Source organism: Ceratotherium simum, chromosome 7 (genome assembly GCF_057802395.1).
Source record: "Ceratotherium simum simum isolate JZ-2026a chromosome 7, ASM5780239v1, whole genome shotgun sequence".
NCBI lineage: Eukaryota > Metazoa > Chordata > Mammalia > Perissodactyla > Rhinocerotidae > Ceratotherium > Ceratotherium simum.
The window spans coordinates 48,167,077-48,188,649 of NC_141906.1; the positions used below are offsets into that span (position 1 = coordinate 48,167,077).

Genomic DNA, 21,573 nt, shown 5'->3' on the forward strand with positions numbered 1-21,573 from the left:
CATAGTCCTCTTTAAATTGGATGGAGGTTGAAGTGCTTAACCCTTTGGAACTGAGTCTGTTTGTGTTTAGTGATTGAGATTGAAATAGGTTGATTTCTCTCCTCTAATCACTCTTCTGTGCCTTCCCTCTTCTCAACTCCTTCTTTTCCTTCTCACAGTTGTCTTTTGATCTCTCATTCCTTGGAAGACATACTAAGTTAGAGTATATGGCTACCATAGTCAAGCCATATTGCCTTGACTAGTCACTTAGCCTCTGTAAAATAAATGTGTTTACTAAATACTTATATCCTAAGGTCATTGTCAGGCTTAAATGAGATAGTGCATGTGAAACGGCTACATAAGAGGTAAAGCATGGTGCAACATTAGTATTTTATTATTTTATGGGTTCTCAATTTCCCTTTGGAACAGTATCCTTGGACTTGGGGATGGACTGCCTCTCCTGATGCTGAGTTTCACTGCTCCCAGGGAGACATGGTAACAATTGCATAGAAATCTGCAGGGATGTCATGGAGAAGGTTCCTGCAGTGGATGGGTGGTTGGGCTAGGTCTTGGAGTACCTTCCAAACAGATATTTTGGAGGCACATTGATGTGTAGTTGTAGTAATGCCCAAAGAAGAGCTCGGAGCTGGAAAATAGCTTGAGCAGATGCTGGACTGTTAAGAGACTCAGCTTCCTTGTAGTAGAGAAATATAATTCCATGAAATTTTTTTTTCTGGCAGCTTAGGACAGATGTGATCTGGCCCCCATGTATTTTTTTAAGTTCTAGGCCTACTTTGCCCACAGTTACTACTAGCCACATGGCTATTTAAATTAATTAAAATTAAATAAAACTAAAAATTCAGGTCCTCTGTCAAACTAGCCACAATTCTAGTACTTAATAGCCCTTTCCATCTTCGCAGCCAGTTCTGCTGGCCAGTGCTGTTCTAGGGAGATACTAGCCCTGTTTGTCTGATGGCAACATCACTGTGTTTCATATGATGGGACACAGACCCTTTTTTGTGTGTGTGTGTGTGTGTTTTTTAATTGATGTCATAATAGTTTATAACATTGTGCGACTCCAGTTGTACATTATTATTTGTCAGTCACCATGTAAATGTGCTCCTTCACCCCTTGTGCCCACCCACCAACTCCTTTCCCCCTGGTGAGCACCAAACTGTTCTCTCTGTTGACACGGATCCATTTTTGAGTGACATGTACCACTTCTCCCTTGGAAGTCTGGTATGGACCTGATTGGGAGAAAATACCATAGGGTGACTGCTCTCTCAGCTTGAGCGTAATTTTGCCACTTCTGTATTTGGAGACTCATTTCATTTGGAAGGTGGGCCAACAAGGCATCTGAGTTATGCTGAGAGTGGAGCTTACCGGGTTAGCAGGCTGTTATCAAGAGATATCTACTGTTTCTAGGAATGTGTGAGGCTTTGGTTCAGTTCATGGGATTCTCCCAGGGATCTGGTCCTTGAGAGAAGCAAACAGAAATGCTAGGGTGGATTTAGCACTAAGAGGTCTTTCTAGAGAGGCTTTAAGGCCAGCCTGGACTCCTCCACCTTGGATCTGTTCCACTATTGAACCAGCCCTTGTCAATGAGAGGCAGGGGGCTGGCTCTCATTCATCTCGCCAGTTTGGGCTTGCTCAGATACCATTCCACACTGCATCATCCGAACTGTTGCCTCCTTTGAAAGTGTTCTGTAAACTGTAAAAGTTCTTTTCTTTACTCACCCCACATCCAGTCAGTCACCAGGTCCTTGCAGTTGACCTCCAAAATACTCCTTGCATGCTTTCCCTTCCTTGGCGTGTCTCTACAACACAACTACTTCAAGCACTCATTACCTGTCTCCTGGACTATTGTGATAGCCACATAACAGGTCTTCCCACTTCTGTGCTCTCGCAACTCATCTGATCTACCCTGTCCTTCCTTCTTTCCCTCCTTTCTCCACCCTTCTCAGAATAGGCAGAGCAAGACAGGGATGATAGGTCTTGTCTTCCAGGCTCACTTTGCCGCTTCTGTGTGAGGTGCGGCTCTGCCCACGCCCTGTGGCCCTGTGCCAGGGAGGAAGGAGGCATCTCATGTTCAGCTGCTGCTTCTCAGCTGTAAGGGCCGCTCTGGATGGTGTGACCCAGGAATGTGGCCCCTGAAAGCGGGTGTGAGGCAGGCCTTTCCCCTCCCGACGTGAACTACGCTCTAAAGGGCTCTGAGAACCAAGTGTCTTGTGAGTGAGCCCCCTTTATCTGGGAGATTTTGAGAAAGGAGAGAACATAAAATTCTCTGGTAAGTCCCCGTTTCCTGAGGGACTGGTCCCTAAATATCACAGCAATTAGGTTGATTGCTCAGCCTGGTGATGTGGGAAAAGGCTGAAAGATATAAGGGCAGACAAGATTGCCTGTCTGGGATCTTTTTTGAGGAATGGGAGAAAAAAGAGGAGGAAAAATAGAAAAAGAGACTCGGAAATGTGCTTTTTCAGAATTATGGAAACTAGTGGACGCAGTGTGTAGGGGACAGCATTAAATTCACTGCAGAACACGTGGTAACACCAACCTAGTTTCTGAAAAGAGAAATGGTCTAATGTTCCTTTATGTAGAAGAGTAAAAGAAAATGTCTTCTGAAATCACAATAAGCTTAAATTAAGACACCTGGGAAAGTAATGTAAACAGCATCACAAAACCATTTACACAAACCTGGAAGATACTAGGGGTGTCAGATAATAAGCAGGGGGTTTGTTAAAAGACATGATCCTGTCAGACTTACCTTCCCGTGGTAGTGACTGGTCTGGATCAAAAATGAGTGATGGTGGCATGAAAAGTGGTGAATAAATGTACATTAGCTAACTTTGATCCTGTAAAATATTTGTCAAATTAAGAAGATGAGGTCTAAAAAAGTCTACTTTGAGATATGGATTATCTTAGTCCTGAGTTTAGAGATAAAATTTTCTAAAATTGTGAAGTTTCTTCCTTCAGCTTTCTCCAAAATAAATTTCAGGAATTTGGAGGGAAAAAACCTGAAATAAATACAAATATTTATATTTTAATGGCATTCATTAAGTGACTAAGATCACTTTATTAGTTTAGGAACATAAAATGGGTTATGTGTAATTAAGCTTGCTCATAAAGTGAACAGATTTTGTAGTATTAAATTTAGTAGTTTACTTAGGCAGCTATCACAAATGTTCTAATTGAATTTATTTGATACATTTTCAGTTTCTCTTAAGGAAGGTACATGTTGAACATTAGGGAGCATGACATTTCATATTTTTGGACAGAATATAAATTAGGCAAAAATTTGAGTGCAGAAGTAATCACTGCTCAATTAATATCTGTTGAATGAGTAAACTCTGTACTGGACGAGTCAATACTTGGGTGGAGAATTTGGCGAGGATGCAATAAAAGGATACAGTTGCTCCCTCTGCCATTTGAGGGTCTGTCATGTGCCTAGAACTGGACTAAATGGGGAGTATATGTCCTTTGCTCCCATGGAATTATATTCTAAAAGAGATGTGATGAAATAAGATGTTAGAAAACAGAAGGTGGGCCGGCCCCGTGGCTTAGCGGTTAAGTGCATGTGCTCTGCTACTGGCGGCCCCGGTTCGGATCCCGGGCGCGCACCAACGTACCGCTTCTCCGGCCATGCTGAGGCTGCGTCCCACATACAGCAACTAGAAGGATGTGCAACTATGACATACAACTATCTACTGGGGCTTTGGGGGAAAAAAAAGGAGGAGGATTGGCAATAAATGTTAGCTCAGAGCCGGTCTTCCTCAGCAAAAAAAAAAAAGAAAAAGAGGAGGATTAGCATGGATGTTAGCTCAGGGCTGATCTTCCTCACACACACAAAAAAAGAAAACAGAAGGCAAATGAACTGGTTGAGTCCACTCTGAGAAGAGAAGGCCAAGAAATGATTTACAACTGCCTTTCAAGTATTCTATCTTCACTGTGAACTGATTTAGAGGAAATTGGTTTAAATTACAGTTATCATGACTTCTAGAAGTATGGGTGAGTTCCCTGCCAGGGAGCTTGGGAGGATATAGAGGTCATAGATGCAACCAAGGAATTACTGGAAGTGTGGGGCTGTCTCATTCTAGAAATCTCTTTAAATTGAGTAAGTGTGACTTATAGTGGTCCTGTCTGACTGTGGGAGGTGGGCCTAATGGGCTAGTTGTCACATGTTGATCTATGGAGCTTAATGGTTAAGACTCCAGAGCTGGGCACCTGGATACACATCCCACCTGTGCCACTCTCTGGCTTTATAATTTTGGGCAAATTATGTAACCTCTCTATTAGGTGTTTCCTTATATGTTAAATAGGGATAATAGGAACACCTACCTCAAAAGATCATTATAAGGATTACATGTGTTATGTGAGTTAAAACATGTAAAGTGCTAAGAACAGTATCTGACACATTGAAAGAGTCAGTGTGAGCTATCCTCATTGTTCCGGTTACTGTTACGGTGTAACAAGTTGCCTCAAATCCTAGTGGCTTCAAGCAACCATTTAATTATGCTTACAGATTCTGTGGGTCTGGAGTTCAGGCAGGGCACAGTAGAGATGGCTTGTTTCTGCTCCACTGGGCCTGAGACTTCAGGTGGGAGGGAGGCTGGGGGGGATTGACTGGATGATTTGGGATTGGCTTCTTCATTCACATGTCTGGCTCCAGGGCTGGGATGACTTGAAGGCTAAGTCTGCAGACCTACAAGTGGTCTTTCCACGTGGCTTGGCTTCCTCACAGCCTCAGGCTAGTCAGAATTCTGACGTGTGGCTCAGAGCTCTAGATGTAAGTATTCCAGCAAACAAGATAGAAACTGCATCGCCTTTTATGATCTCATCCTGAAAGTCGCATAGAGTTACTTCTGTCATTCTTTATTGATCAATGGACTTAAAAGCCTGCCTAAATTCAAGTGGGGGAGGGGTGCACCCACCTTTCTGTAGGAGTGTCCAAGAATTTGCAGACATGTATTAAACTGCTGTAGTCATCATCATCATGTTATCATCATTATTAAGGTAAAATATTAAAAATTTAGCACACACAGTAAATCCTCAGCATTTGGACCACCTAGAGAGTGCATTGTTCTGGAGATGTGAGTTAAAGGTAAATATTTTTGATGGCAGTTTTTCTGCCAGATTGATCCCCTTTGCCTCTTCCCCCCACTCCTTCACCTCTTGCCTTATGTAACTTTTTCTTGATGTTTCGGGATCATCATTATAAACATCAATTAACATGATGTATGTTTGAATTGGAGGTGGGGAGAGAGAGGCATATAGATAATACAAATATTTCCTGTCAGTGACTCACTTTTTTGTATAAGCACCACAGTTTTTTTCCTAAGAGGATGCTTTTCTATCCATTGGTAAGATTATGATTCTAAAAGACAATAACTGAAGGTACAAAATGGTAGAATTAGTATAAAAATTCATTTATATGCTCTATGAGCAAGTGGTTTGGGTGATACACTTGAAAGCCCTTTGTTGATGACATTTTCCATTTTTTAAAGAGTTGGGACTATGAGAACCCTGGGCACTTGGCAGGTAGAAGTTGATCAGCACCTGCAGGATAGACCAGAGTCATCAGCACTGTAAAGCAGGTCAGGTGATAGAATATTCTCTAGATTGAGTTCTGAAGAAGTCAAATTTTTTAAACGTGTTCAAATTGGCAGACTTTTTTTCATTGGCTGCATCTAGCCTTGTAATGCCCACAACTTAATTTGTAACCTTAAAGACTTCCATGGAAAGTATTTACATTTGCAGTTCAGTCGATTGTTTTGCTCTTTAAAAAACAGCAGCAACCTTTTACATCAACTATTTTTCACTAAGACTTGCTCTTAGAGAAATCAACCAAGGAGAGCTCAGAACTGGCACATAAATCTAACAGCTGAGTTTTCTGAGTCTGGTGGGTCGAGTGACTCAGTATTGTACTGATTGTAAACATTGTCCACTCCAAAGCTCTTCTTTTACTTTTTCTTTATTTCTCTTCTTTCTTTTTTCCTGCCTTCCCCCTTTAAAAAAAAATCATAATCGTATTTTAAATAATAATTTAAAAATCATAATCCTTGGTTTGTGATACACTGTCATTTTTGGTCTCTCTGGAGGAAGTGACAATCAGTCTGAGAACTGGAAGTGGATGAGAATGGTACAGATCTTAGACCTAAAGAATTCCATTTGTTGCAAAGGAACATGATGCTCTTGAGGAAGGGGAGGAAGCTCAGGTGGCTGGAATTGTGTGCATGGCAAGGACCAGGTCACAGTCAGTAGCTTCTCCCTCAGCAGATGAGGGAGGGGAGCCCCTGGAAACCCACCAGGTGGGGTGGTATGAGATGCGTTCTATGGTGCAGTGTGGATTGTGTCTACATTCACCTTTTACTTTTCTCTTTGATATGAGTGAGTTGTACAATCTGGGAAGAATAGTGGAAAATTAGTGCTAATTATGCATCGTTGTTTTCGAAGTCTGCCTTATTTAATCATGTAGAAAAAAGGATTTAGGAATCCATGATCTGTTGTTTGCTCTTTTAGTTTAAAAAGTTTAAAAAAACAACCCTCAGGGTCTTAATTTTGTTTATCAACTATAAATCTCCATTAAACAAAACTTAAGGCTCATCAATACAGCAGTGAAATTGATGCTCACATTGATGGTCTTTGTGCTGATTCAGACCTGGGATTCAGAATTTCCAGAAATGTTACATTATGTTCTGGTCACATTGATTCCGACATTTTTTTCAGAGAATTATTATAAGTCAGTTTTGAAATCTTAGATTTGGAGGAATTATTCAATTATCCGTTGCACTGGATATTAGAGAAAATGTTCTAATGGGTCTTTTAGTCAATGATATACTGTATACCTTGAACTGAGGTGAGCTGTTTTTATTCTTCTATTTTTCATCTGACTGGCCAGGCCACACACTGTTCTGGGCGTGAAAATAGGCTTTAAATTGCCACATATGTTATGATCCTGAAGGACAAGGCTTTTTCCCACTTTGGTAGTAAAGAGTCAGTTTTTCCTCTGCCCTCAGTTAAAGGGATAGATTCACTGCAGTAGATGCAGAGAAGAGATTTCCAGTTCACACCTTGACCTCCATCTTCTTATACTACGGATGGAATGAAAGAAAAGTTAGGGAACAAAGGTGCCAAAGAGAGGAAATTTTTTTTTTCTTATTTGTAATGCTTCGTACAGAGGGCAAATCTGCCCCCCTCCTCCCAAAAACTACCCTATTGTCCTTCTGTCTGAAGATGGAGCCTCCTAGGCAGCTGAGGGGATTCAGGTTAGTCCTGATAACCTTCTCCAGGTCTACCTGGCCCTTGACTTGCTTGCCAAGGTGGCCAGACAAGTTAGGAGTTTTGAAGAGCCTTAGGATAACACTATGTATTCTTTTATTTTGGTTTTTGAGTAGGGCCACAGCATTAAGCTTATTTTCAGAGAAACTGTGTGTTTTAAGACTTTCCTAATTCCAAGTTCTTGGAAAATTGAAAATGTAATTTTAGTCTAGTTGTCAGACAGCCAAATAGTCTGACTTAAAAGCCTCTAAAAGCCTTCATCTCTGGTTGGCTTGAGCATCTTGCTGCTGTTTTGAAAAAGCTCACTGGTTGACCCTCTCTTGAAAGTGAATGTTGCAGCGATGGTTCCTGTCCCATTTCCCCATTCTCATAGAGAGAAGCTGGAATTTACTGAGCACATATTATGTGCTAGACACTGTTTATAGCCCTTTCCGCTGTCTCATTGAATCTTCATAATAGCCCTGTGTAGTAGGTCCTGTTATTATCCCTATTTACTGATAAGGTAACAGGCACCAAGAAATTCACTCATGTGCTCAAGTTCACGTAGCTAATAAATGGTACAGCCTGGTTTCTTACACTATTTAAGGAGCAAATATGCCAAAACAAAACAAAAAGCTTGGCTCATCCTTTCTTTCCATTTAGCAGATATTTTCTCCTCCATCTTTTTTATTCTTTAAATCTTTCTAATACTCTGATTTTTTGGCTTGACAGCCTCATTTTCTTTTCTCGTCAGTCATCATGTCTTAACATCCTTCCCTTTGTCCAAGGATTGCCTGACTTCCTGCTGGGCAAGTTGTTACAGTTTCTTTTCTCTCCACCTTCTAAAAGTAATCTCAGGGAGCCTTTGTGCTAGTGAAATATCACTGGTGATTGGTATTCCCATTTATAAAAATTCCTCAAGGGCAAGAAGATGCATTCATGTGCAGGTGTTTTCTGGAGGGGCTGCTATCTCTCTTCAGATGCATTTTCTTTAATCAGCTGGGTCCATTCATCTGACAAATAGAGTTCAAGCAGTGCTTTACATCAAAGTGCCTCTGTATGTCGTCTTCAAGTTTCACCAACATCCTGGGGCTCTGGGCATCTTCCTGTGCTCTGGCAGGGAGGTCACCCATTCTCAGTTATAACTGATTTACAGCCATTTTCATCTTAAAGTTCTCTTTAAGTTTCCCATCTTTTGGTACCTTCCCCATGGAAGAGGCTGTATAATGGAGAGTAGTGTTTCTTGAAGTGTGGTCTGGAACCCCAGGGGTTTCTGAGGCCTAAAAGCTGTCTTCATAATAGTACTAAGACATATGCACCTTTTTCACTGTATTGACATTTGTACTGATGGTACAAAAGCAATGCTGGGTAAAACTGCTGGTGCCTTAGCATGAGTCAAGGCAGTGGCATGCAGCTGTACTAATAGTCCATACCCACCAGCCACACTATAAAAAGCCCGTTGCACTTAAGAATGTTCTTTTTCTGTGTGTGAGGAAGATCAGCCCTGAGCTAACATCCATGACACTCCTCCTCTTTTTTTTTTTTTTGATGAGGAAGACTGGCCCTGGGCTAACATCCATGCCCATCTTCCTCCACTTTATGTGGGACACCGCCACAGCATGGCCTGACAAGCGGTGCATCGGTGCGCGCCCGGGATCTGAACCTGGGCCGCCAGCAGCGGAGCGCGCGCACTTAACCACTACGCCACGGGGCCTGCCCCAAGAATGTTCTTGTTGAAGCGGTACAAATGATTAATTTTATTAAATCTCAAACCTGAAGTACGTCTTTTCAGTGTCTTGTGTGATGAAATGGGAAGTACACATAAAGAGCTTCTGCTGTAAACCAAGGAAGGGCACCTGTGTGACTGAATCGTGAGCTTAACTAGCGGCTTTCTTCATGCAATGCCATTTTCACTTAAAAGAACAACTAATGATCTATGGTTATTCTGAGTTGGGCATTTGGTGGATGTTTTCTCAAAAATGAATAAAGAGAGCTGGTCACTTCAAGAAAAACAATGGTCAGTATTTGTTGCCAATGATAAAATTCAGGCTTTCAAGTGAAAATTAGAATTTTTGAAAACATATTTGCCACTGTGAGCTTGACAGCTTCCCAATACATGAAGGACTTTTCTGACGATTGCCATCATGTATGTTAACAAATGTGATTTTATTTATGTTACATACTTGAAATGTTTCCGTGAATGGAAGATCTGCATAATTCAGAGAACAATTTTTTCCCAAATGACTAATGTATGATGTTACAAAATCCTGCATTGGTAAAGAAAGCTCCCTTCAAAGTGAAAATGGACCAATAGATTTTAAGGTAATAGAATACAGACAAGTATCCATGAAAAGATCCCAGATATGGTTTTATATTTCACTTTGTAGCTACCCTCAAGAAATTGCCCTTGTTGAATTTTGGTGTAGTTTCAAAGAAGAATAGTCAGAATGATCTGAAATGGCTATTAAAGTACTCCTTTTTCCAACTACATATTTGAATGAGGCCAGATTTTCTTTGTCTACTTCAACTAAAAATCAGATAGCAGTCGATTGCCAGCAGAAGTAGACATGAGACTCCAGCTGTCTTCTATTAAGCCTGACATAAAGAAATTTGCAAAATTATAAAACATTTCTCACTGCCTTTTGTTTTAGAAATGAGTTATTTTTCATAAAAATATTGTATGTAATTTATAATGGGTTTTTTTTCTTAGTTTTAAATGAATTAATATATTTTAGTGTTCCTCAGTTTTAATTTCTAATACAGTAAATATTGATAGATATGACCCACATAAAAAACAGCTCATTGGGTCCTCAATAATTTTTAAGAGTGTAAAGAGTCCTGAAACCAAAAAGTGCGAGCCCTCATGGTATAGTGGGACCACAGTCTCTGGAGCCTAGTCTTGAATCTTGGTTTTGCCCTTCACTAATTCTGTGACTTTAGGCAAGTTATTCTCATGCCTTAGTTTCCTCATCTGAGAAATACGAGTAATCCTCATAGACTTGTTATGAGGGTAAATGAGTTAATGTGAATTACTCAGAACAGTGCCCATCACATAGATAATTCTCAGCATTGTTTGGTTACTTCCATTTACCCCTTTCCAAGGCACATAGTTGATTTTCCTCCAAAAATTTTTATTTTGCAGCGTGTTTTCCTCTATTCTCCCTCTGGGCATCATGGCTGATTATAAATTAGGGATTCTTACACTGGGGCTTGTAGTGAACTCTGTGAAATTGTACATGAAATTAATGTGTGTATGTGCATTCTTTGAGACTTAAGGAGAAGCTTTTGACAGATTCTTTTAAAGGATATACATGATCCAAAGCAAGCAGGCCAAACAGGGGGAAGAGGTGAGTGTAGCCCCTAGGCACAGTTCTAGATCCAGCGTGTGGGCTCTGAGGTGGACGTGGGTACTAGCATCCCTGCTCGCCACTCCACACTACCTTGAGCCTCTCAGTGTCACTGCATTTCTCACTATGGGGCAATTGTCTGCTTTATACGTCTGTCTCCCTCACTAGCCTGTCAGATTTGGGTCCCTATACCAGGCATTATTTCACCTGTGGCAGATGCTCAATGTCATGTATCTTTGTGGAATGAATGAATGAATGAATGGATGAGTGAATTATGAGTAATTCTGCATTTTGCTGCTGATCAAATTCACAGACCCATGACCCTTTGTAACTCATAGGAGTTATAACGAACCCAAATACTATCACAAATATCAAGATGTTTTAAAATATCGTTTAAATTGTGGAACCATTGTGGAACGCTTTGGAATAGGCAAAATTGAGTTTGCATTTCAACCTTAGAGCTATGAGCTGTGTGACCCAGAGCATGTCATTCCCCTGTTTTTGTTTACGTAAAAAGGAAATAATGAAACCTACTTCTCAGAGATGTGAGGATTATCTGAGATAATGTTGGTATCATGTCATGCTCAATAATTTTCCTTTCTATGCCTTCCTTCCCTATAATTAGATAGCTGTTTGTCTTATATGACTGTGGCATAGTTGGCTGTGTGATTTTTGGGCTTTACATTTCACAAGCATTTATCACATAACGTGGTAGGCAGTTTCCCAGGCTTTTTCTCATCATGTTGAATTAGTATTTTTTGGTATAATCGCTATGTTATTGTAATCTTTGTAGCAATATTTTAGATGTAACTGAAATAGCCATATTCCTTTACCAGTCATTCAGGTTAGCAGTTATGAAATATGGAGCACTAAAACTATTGACTTCAAATCTGAATTTATTAAAAAGTAACAGATTTATACAAAGGTTTCTTCACTTTACTAAAGGAGTCAATACAGGTTGGTTGATTTATTTTTTTTTGGAAAAATTGTCTCCTTGACTTATTCATCAGTATGTGGATTTATCAAATTCAACACATTTTGGCTTAAAATGTGACCGATATACAAAATTTCAGTTTACCACAACTTTTCAGGAGTGCATGTGTTGTATAAGAGTTTATATGGCAGAGAAGTACAAGCTTTCCAAACCTGACTCTGCGTTCACATCAACTATGATGTGCAACCAAAAAAATTTCATCTCTGGTCCACACTGTGGAGATCCTGATGTTACAGGTCTGACATAGGGGCTTGGAAGTGACATTTTAAACATGTTCCACGAGTGACTTTGACACACCACAGGTTTGGGATTCATTATTAAAGTGGAGACACCGTCATGAAAATAATATGAGACCAAATGGAAGACACGAGGAAGGGTGGCTTTATCATTTGCCCTAGTGTTCTGGTGATTGGCAGGGAGTGTGCTATTACTCTCAGCTTTTATAAGAAATAACACAAATAAAATAGTTCTGGATCCTTCTCTGCTTCATATATGCATAGAAGGAAGCTTTCCTAGTACTTTTGCTCATTATCCACAAGCAAGAGCATTTCATTAAAACTCCCCTAATATTAATGCAAGAAATTAGGCAGGAAAAGAGGACATAGAATTAAGTGTGCATTATTGAAGCCTCTTTGGAAGACAGAATGGCATAGTAAAAAGAGCTTTGCTGTTGGAGGGGCTGTGCTGCTGGCTAGTTTTATGACTCTGGGCATTACTTAACCACTGTGAGCATAGTTATTCCTATCTACAAAATGGGAATGGGGGGTGATAATTAAATACGATCATTTTTATATCATCCCTGCACTTAATAGGCCCTCAATAAATGGTAGTTCCTGCTATTATTGATTATACTCTTATTACTAAAAGGATGTTTCGTTTCTTGGGGAATATTTGTTGCTTTAAATTATGAAGTTCATTTATGAGCTGATATTGACTTATGAGGTGAGTGAGTGTGGTAAGAAGAAATGTACTTGCCTCTTGAGGGTCCCAGTCCCTTTGAGATGCTGCTGCCTGACAGGCATCCCAGTGTTAACCCAGGATTTGGAAAGCTGGAGCAATCAGGTGGCAGGCGAGAAGTGTCCGAACTGCTCCTCTCTCTTTGTGTGGGTGAGAGGGGCAGCTTTGAGGAACATAATTATGCATTTGTGTTGTCATTTTATGTCTTGGGGTTTATTTTAAGGCTTTTCATCGTGTTTGTTTTTCTTTGTTTAAGAAATATTAATTACTTACTGTCTGCATAGGGTGATAAAATATGTTTTATCATGTTTGATAAACATGTTTATCAAAAAAAACGTTTAAGCAATGGAACTTACACACTAGTAATGATTTTTCTTTCTCAGTGGGAACATAGTGTGTGCCAGGGTCACCCAAAAGAAGACCTTTGTGGTCCTGAGATTGATTAAAGATTACTTAAATTTCAGTTATTTAATTAGATATAGGGCTTGTATATTAAAACTTATCCCAGTAAATAAGGTCTAGAGATCTACTGTACTGCATAGTGCCTATTGCTAATAATACTGTATTGTATACTTGAAATTTGCCGAGAGGGTAGATCTTATGTTAAATGTTCTTACCACACACAAAAAAAGTTAATAAAAGGTTGGGAGGAAACCTTGAGAGGTGATGGGTGGTTGTGTCTATGGCCTTGATGATGGTGATGGTTTCATGAGTGTATACATCTCCCCAAACTCGTAGAGTTGTATATATTAAATATGTACATGTTTTTACATGTCAATCATACCTTAATAAAGTATTTTTTTTAAAAAAACAAACTTATCTAAGGAAAAAAATCTCTGGAGTCCGGGTACTTCTAGTGTTAGATAAATTAAATACCAAATATATCAACATGAAATATGAATTATGATATATCATATTGATGTATTGCGTCAAGATATTTAAGTAGCCTTTGGATTTTATGTTAAGATCCAAATTTAAAACATGATTCGCTCTGTGTAGATGAAGTCCTTTTGTTATGGATGCTCTCATTTTATACTCGCCATGCCTCTGTGTGATAGGAAGGACTGGGATGATTTCTTTTTTTTTTATGGTGAGTGAGTGGATACCCTCAGAGGTCTCCTGACTCTTCTCCTGCTCCCAGACCTGTGAAGAAAGCATGAGACAAGGGCTGCATTTCGGGCACAGTCCCAGGGCTCAGGGCCTGCCTATAGGAGTTGAGAGGGATGAAAGATCACCTTTCTCTAAATGTGACTTTGTGTTCAAACTACAAAATTCTTGTGATGTTGTTATTTCTAACATCATGTACAAAGGCCCTACAGGAATTGGATCACAATATACTTGTAATTAACCTATTTTAGCACTAGATGGCTTTCTCTCTCTCTCTTTTATTTTTTTCCAGTAGCTGTTACCAAACCTTGGTCTCCTGATTAGTTTGAAAGAGACAGACTCACCTTTGAGCTAAGCTCTGTAGAATTAAGAACATATTTATAACTGGTTATTTAAAAATGTATCTTAATTCCATTAATATATTTTTCTTGAGTGCTCATTATGTGCTAGAAACTGCTAAGTACTGTGAACATATGCAGATGATTCATTGATTCAATAAATAATTATTGAAACTTACTATGATCTTACTTCTGCTAGAAACTGGAGATACAAAAGTGAATAAGGCATGGTCCCTGCTGTTAATCAACTTATGAGTTAATGGGGGGAGGAAAAACAACTAAATACGTAGGCAACTTAGTATACGGTAGCATAAATATGCATGGGATGCGTTGGGGGCACAGATGAGTGGCGTACAAAAAATTGGGGGAGGAGGGGTAGATGACTTCCTGGAGGAAGTGGCACTAGAGAAGATCTTCAAAAGACATCTGGATAGTCAGCATATATATTTTAGCATTTAGTATGTGCCAAAGTAAGAGTTTCCTAGTCTCATAAGGGGAGAAAGTCCCTCCAGAAGGAAGAACCTTTAGGGGAACTGCAAATATTTCTCTAGGGTTTGTGCAAAGGATATTTGGGGCAATAGACATGAGATACTATATAATTCAAGGCAGATTTTGCTAAGTCATATAGTATGTAAGATACGAACAACGCTATGTTCTTAGAATGGAGGTCAGAACAATTAATTTTTTTTAAAGTATACATCTCTGTATCTATCAGAAGTTCTTGATTGTAAGCAGCACAAAGTAACTGACTAACTTAAGCAAAAGAGCAATTTATTGGAAGTATATTGGGAAGCTCACACATTAATAGGAAGGCTCAGAAAATGGGCAGGAGCCTAGGTGAAGACACACCAGGAACCCAGCCAAGGGTATGTTACTTGTGTTGTGAGGATGGGGCCACCGTAGACAGCACTGCTGTTCTGGGACTCCTGGTGATAGTATTGCCACAGATAATTTATCAACACCCTTTGTCTTTGTGTCATTTCCTCAAGATTCAAAGTCTTTGGTTGGAACATTCAGTTGACTGAGCCAAGATTGTCCTAACTGCTTGAACAGGGAGGGGACCTTTTGGCTTCTGTAGTGGGAGGTAGAACCTGCCCCCAAGGCTTACAGAGTGTGTTCAGGGTTCTCTAACACTAACAGTATTTAATTAATTAGAGGTGATTGACTATCAGGAATTTGGTAAGTGATAGTTGGAAGTTGAACCACCTAATTTCTAAATTTTCCAGTTCTGAAGTGTTATGAAGATAGTGTACTAATGCTTTTAAAAAGCTCCCTTAAATACTGGATTCTGGGTCTGCAGATAGCTTCATCCTTCTCCTTACCCATACCCAAGCTACACTGAACTCTTCATTCCTTAAAGAGACGAAACACTTTCCTGACTCAGTTCCTTTGCCCCTCCTTTACCGTGTTGGCCTGATCTTTCCTCATTAGCATCTTCTCCTCACCCCGCAGCATATTTACCTCCCCCTCATTTTTCTCCAGTTCAGCTCGCGTATCTCTTTCTCCCTTCATTTCCACTCTGTATCACCTCCCTCCATCAACAGGTAGTAATGAATTACTCCTGAGCCTCGAAGCTTTGTGTCTCTTTAATAGAGCACTTTGCAATGAAATTTGGGTAGTTGGTTGCACGTTGGCCTCCAGAACCAAATTATAATATCCGAAGGCTGAGGACAGTCTTACTCATTTCTTTGTATTTATAGCTCCTAGCACAGTGCCCTGTTGAACTCAGTTGTTACTTTAAAGGTTAAGCATACATTCTGCATTTTGGTTCACACTGATAATATCTCAGATATTCTAAATAAGCATTACAAAGTTAAAACGTCACACAACTTTAAGGTTATTCATCATAAATTGCACTTTGAGAGAGTCTAAATTAAACAGGTATTGGTGTATTTATTTCACTTATTTTCTATAATAGAGGGATTGGTCCAGGGATTAGAATTCAAGTTTGGTGCCCAGGAAGACCATACCATGTAGGGGTTGGGAATCTTGGAAACTCCCCCCCCCGCCCCCAGCCCTTCCCCTTCCCTAGCCCCATCTTGGGTTTCAAATAATGGTTCCTTGGAGAAAGAGAGTGAGAAAGCATATTCCAGTGGTGCTTTCGGTTTAGTGGTGGAGATTCCTGTTTTCTTTCTAAAAACATGTGTTGCATGCAGGTGTTCATAGAGGAGGGTGCCATGACCTGTCTGTACTTCACTCAGGTCTCAGGTTCCTGGAGTGTGAATTGGCCAACCCACATGAGCTAGCTTGGTTTCACGAGAGCTTGTGAACAGACTAACCCTTATTTTTCAGGGACTAGCCATGGGTTCTCCCGGCCCATTCTAAACATTGTTTCTAGGGCATCTGTCTCCCTGGGCAGAGTATACCACTCCCCGGAAAAACCTCTGGTTCTGCCAGAGTCAGAAGGCTTGGTTGCTTACATTTAACTTTGAGGCGCCTGGCACACTCAGCGAATTCCTGAGCTATTTGAAAGGGAAGGTAGAAGCCGCAGAATTGTTTGTTGCTGTGGTTAAAATCTCTGTTATAAAGTTATAAGAGGTTATTCTAATCTAGACAGTAGAAGTGTTTTTAAATCCATTGGGAGGTTTTGGATTACATTTAGCTGGCAGAAAATTTTGCACTTTGGCAAAATAACACCTGGGAGTTGTTTTGCAGTTGGTAGAGGCTTTGAGGAATGGGCCTCTGGCCTGCAGACCTCCAAGCACCACTGTCAGCTGCAGGTGGGGGAACTGAAAGGGTCAAGGAATCAGTGGGAACTCATAGAGACTGGCTTTGGAGGATCTTTGACCTTTTCTTTAAACTTCCTTGGTAGTGAGACCATCCTAGAGGATAATGCCCTGTTCTCCATCAGTCAGCAAGTAGTAGGAGAGTGCGTACCTCATATACTGCTTGCAGAAAGTAGCCAGTACATGCCTGGTGCCTGTCTTCAGGCTTCACCAGGGCAGTGCACTAGCTTATATTGAATGACTGCTGGAAAGTGCCAGGCAGTTGATGTGTAAGGGCTGAGTTGTGTGCGTCAGATCATAATTGCTGTGGCAGTGAGGGAAGGAAGGCCACTGTAGGGGAGAGGTATTCTAGAGGAGGTCAACTTTCTGGGGTGAACTTTAAAGGACTTGGAGAGAGGAATGTGAAGCTAGAAGATGAGCTTCACAGACAGGTCTCTAGCCTTCCTTCAGGGCAGGAGCCATATGAGCTGCGCCTGTCCCTCCCCAGAGGGAGACCCCACAGAGGGCTGACTGCTTTACGCTGACCTTAGCTTGTTTTCCGTTGGTTTGCCACTTTCCCCACACAGACTAAAGCTGTGTGAGTGATAATCCTTAGACAAGGTACTGGTTTGAAAGAAGCAGGTGACTGCAAGTTACTAAGTCAAGAGGACCTTATATGGAAATAGTCTTTATGAAGTCCCTAGAGGCAACTGCATGTACATATTACACTGTTGAGCCAGCAGAATCTTTGATTGGCGGTGGACCTGCCCTGTTACTTAGCCCCTGGGCCAAGCCTTGCAGGGGCTTACTGGGTGGGAGTGGTACCCAGGAATCTCCCGTGGTTTCTCACAGCTCTTGCTCCTGGAAATGGGGCACTGCTAACAAAGAAAACAGCATTCCCCCTCATGTCACATGTGTACTCCCAGTTTCTCATTTCAGATAGCCTTGACCCTATGGGTTAGATCATGTACCCTGCATTTTGCATAAGAAAATAGGCTCAATTTGTGCTATAGGAGTTCCTAGTGAAGATTCTGGACCAGAATAGGAAGGGAAGGGTTATGGACATGTGGGATTAGGGATGAGCCCTCTTTTACATTTTTGCCATGTGGCCCAGGAATCTGATGCAGACCCTGTGATATACGTTATTGTCATTCTACCTTGTTTTACAAGTAAGGAAGCTAGAAGTAAAAATACTTCCTTTAGGGTGTGTCGGTGCTAGTATAGTTCAGTTGGTTGTCTCTTGGTTTAGTGGAATGGGTGATGCCCGGGCCTGTCTGTCTGCAAGGTCCATTCTGATCATCCCCTGGGCTCTTTCTTCAGCTCCGAGGAATGGGGGCTGTGGTGGGAATGTAATTCGGTGAATGTGTGGGCCACCAAGTGTGTGCAAAAAAAGATATCTAAAATGACTGTTGTGCAGTTGGGCATCCTTTCCGGGTGTGCAAATGCCTGGGTTTGTGTGTGTGTGTGAAGTGCATTAGTTCTTTCATAATATTGAGGCCTGTAGAAAAAATGGTGAAATGTGACATATCTTTGGTGCCCTCTGTGCCTGGGCCCCCTTCAAGGACTGCTCTTTGTATAGTGTTCTGTGGCCTGGAGCCCTTGAACCTACTACTGTCACTTGGCAGGCCACTGGATAAGGGGTGGAAAAGCAATTTCTACCAGTGTTGCAATTTCTACCAGTGTTGTGGTGACTAGGAATGGCTTAGTGCAGGGGTTAATTAGGCTCCATATTGAAAGCATATATCTATACACACACACACACACACACACACAACACCCTACACATTCCTTTATATGCGTGTGCATATACGTATATACATATATCCTTAGTTAGGCCTCAATTTTATTAGCAGTTTACTCTCTATTATCACTTAAAATTCTTAGTCATGTACCGGCTAGTATCACCCAAAGTTGTAATATTCTGGCACATGCCATTCCTGACCCAGATCTACTGGAAGAAAACACCACTCTTTCTTTTGTTGAAGTGTGTGGGTCTTTAGCTCCTCTCTTGCTCCGATTTGGTGGGGAGTGGGACTGAGGGTGCAGAAAGGTGTTCTGTGTGTTCTTTGTTTTTTTGCCTATGTGCACTGTTATCCCTCTAGCTTAAGGCTTCTCCCTTGGGCTGCACATTGGAATCATCTGAGGGGCTTGATGAAATACAGATGCCTGGGCCCTATCCCGGGAGATTCTGCTTGAATAGGTCTGCGTGAGGCTGGGTATTGGGCTTTTAAAAGTTCCCCAGGTGATTCTAACGTACGGCCAACATTGCACCTTGCACCTCTCCCAGTTGTCCACCAACATTTTCCACCTGCCTGAAGTGGAAGCCTGGTCAGAATTTGCCTTTGGATCTGGGCTATCTATGATTCTTAATTTTAGCCCTAGACTTTTAGATTTATAGATGTAGAGGATGGGGCCCAGAAAGGGGCTGAGTTTTTTTCCAGGGTAGTCCTTGCAGGTTGACCAGAAAGAGAACACTGACAGATACTTGTCATAGACATTGGAACTGTAATTTTAGACTGATCTTCATATAATATGTCATTCATACTCGGTTTATATTTATTTTTAAGGTGAAAGTCACAACTACATTATTTATTTTAACTTTATAAGATAAATATTCTTGTCAAAATCTTTTTTCTCTCTAGTCCAAACAGGCCTATGATACATGTGAGCACACATACAAATATTATTTCATGTGTTGAGGTAGAGAAACTCAGAAAGGAGTACATTCCCATCTTATGGACTCAGAATAATTCCTCCTGGCTTTGGCCTTGTCCAGGATTGGAATCTACTGGACATGGGTGGATAACAAACCTAGTAAGAAATTTCAAATTACCAGTTTGAAGTGATTGCTGAAAAACATTAGTTTTCTTCTAATGCAATTATCTTTTAGGCAAGGATTTTAATTAAAAAAAAAAATAGTATGACTTTTTCCCCAGAGAAAACTAGGTTACTTTTGCCAAAAAGAACCTTAAACTTGGTGTCCACGCAGAGAAATCAGTGCAGAGAGGGAAGACAGCTGGGACCCGTCCTGCTGAGTGTTCCCACGATGTCGTGTGTGCGGTATCAGTGTTGTTGTCGTGGTATCTCGTGTTCAGTGACTGTAAGATTGAATACAGTGTCACGTTTAATTGGAACAGGAAGCACACTCTGGTTTGTGTGTGAGGCAGATAAACTGGAGCTGAAAGGCCAGTGGTTGGCAAAGGCCCAGAACACATGACTCCGGCTTCACGCTGCCACATGAGGCTCTAGAAGCCTTTGAGTGGGGCTGAGTGCTCTGTCCTGGGCTGGGATGTCCTCTTGCTAACACTTGGTCTGGCAAAATGACCACCCTTCTCTGTCTCTTTTATATATTCTGAGAGTCAGCTGCTCTTCCCATCTTAGTTTTCCTTTTCTGGCCTCCCTGTCTTCCTCCTTTCTCTCCCCCACCTTGACCATTCCCAACTTTGTGACTTGTCCAGTTCCGCAGAGGATTTGATTTTTGTTGGCAGTGCTGCTGCCGCCCTTGGAACGGGGTTGTGTGAAAGTGTCTGTGCCTGCACTCAGCGTAGCTTGAAGATTGTTATTTTGACCTCCCGGGTCATTTTGGTGGGTGGCTAGACTTGTGATAATTCTGAATAGTAACTTTGGAATTTTATAAATCAAAAACACAGAGCTCCCACTACAAGTTGAAATGTGGGAGAATGCCTCATGGGCTCTCGTGAGTCACACAGGAAGGAGGGAGTGGAGGACGTTATTGGCATTAATACACATTTTGCTTTTTCCCGCCAGGACCCGCTCCTGTTTGTTACAGTCCCAGTAGTCCTGTCCAGATTCTAGAAGACCCCAACTACTTTTTCCCAGACTTTCAGCTCTATTCTGGGAGGCATGAAGCATCTGCTTTGACGGTGGAGGCGAACAGTAGCATTAGGGAAAAAGTTGGTAAGTTCTTTTACTGGCACTTGTGTTGGAAAAGCAGCATAATCTTACAGTTATCATTTTTAGCTCTTCTGCATAATTTTGTCTCTATCCTCTTTTTAAAAATCAGCATATTGGATTATTGGTTGTCTCTTTATTGGTAGATGCCTTATTTTTAATTTTGTGCTATGGTGTTAATAGACTATTTTACTATAATATGTGACTCTCTCAACAGAGAGGTCTTAAGTATGTGGGAACTTCAGAATTATACCATTTATTCTCTAATTTTTCTCTAATTCCTAAATACTTTTTTGTACTCTTTCTTGGAATCTTTCATTTCTTTTTTCCTTCTCTGCTTTCTATCTCTTTTTGCAAATAATTCAGAAGTTCAGAAGAAATTCAAAGGAGGGAACTGCCTCCTTTGTAAAAACTTCCTGCCTATTTTTGAGGGCTTTTGAGATTGGTAAAACTATGAGGGAATCTTTAAAACCAGGGAAGGATCTCAGGGTTCTTGCCAGATGTGCTTATGAAAAGGGAATTCAGTACTTTTCATGCTCAATGAGACCCCATTCCTTTTATTATGCATCCAAAAAAAGTCATTTTCCTTTGGAAATATATTTTTATTTGAATTTTTATTAAAAAAATGTTGATTTTTATTTGAATTTGCTTGTTCCAGTAAGCCTTTCAGATCAGTTATCCTGAGGTTAGGACTCTCCTCTTTACTCTCCTACTCTAGCACCTGTCAGGATGCCTGCATATAACAGGTTGGCAGTATTTATAGAGTGAATGATGGTCCAGTTCAACCTACACTGATCTCTCTTTCCTTAGATTGTTCATCACTTATTACAGTTATTTGGCAATCTTGTGTGGACTCTCAGTGACCTGCTTTTATTGTTTAAAATTTTTTATCCCTGAACTTTGGGTTTATATCTCAGTTATAGTATATATTCTGTGAAGGTAAGGAATAAGTTTGAATTTACTCCACATGCTGCCCTATA

At 40.8% G+C, this 21,573-nt stretch overlaps 1 protein-coding gene across 3 annotated transcripts in view; it reads left to right on the plus strand.

Moving 5' to 3' along the window:
- AMOTL1 (angiomotin like 1) overlaps window positions 1-21,573 on the plus strand; it is a 133,031-nt gene that overhangs the window by 39,719 nt on the left and 71,739 nt on the right. For all 3 annotated transcript variants that reach the window (XM_014785239.2, XM_087433610.1, XM_004427430.3), the window contains one exon: window positions 20,450-20,599. In XM_014785239.2, the coding sequence (XP_014640725.1) occupies window positions 20,450-20,599 (150 nt within the window). The remainder of the gene's footprint in view (window positions 1-20,449; window positions 20,600-21,573) is intronic.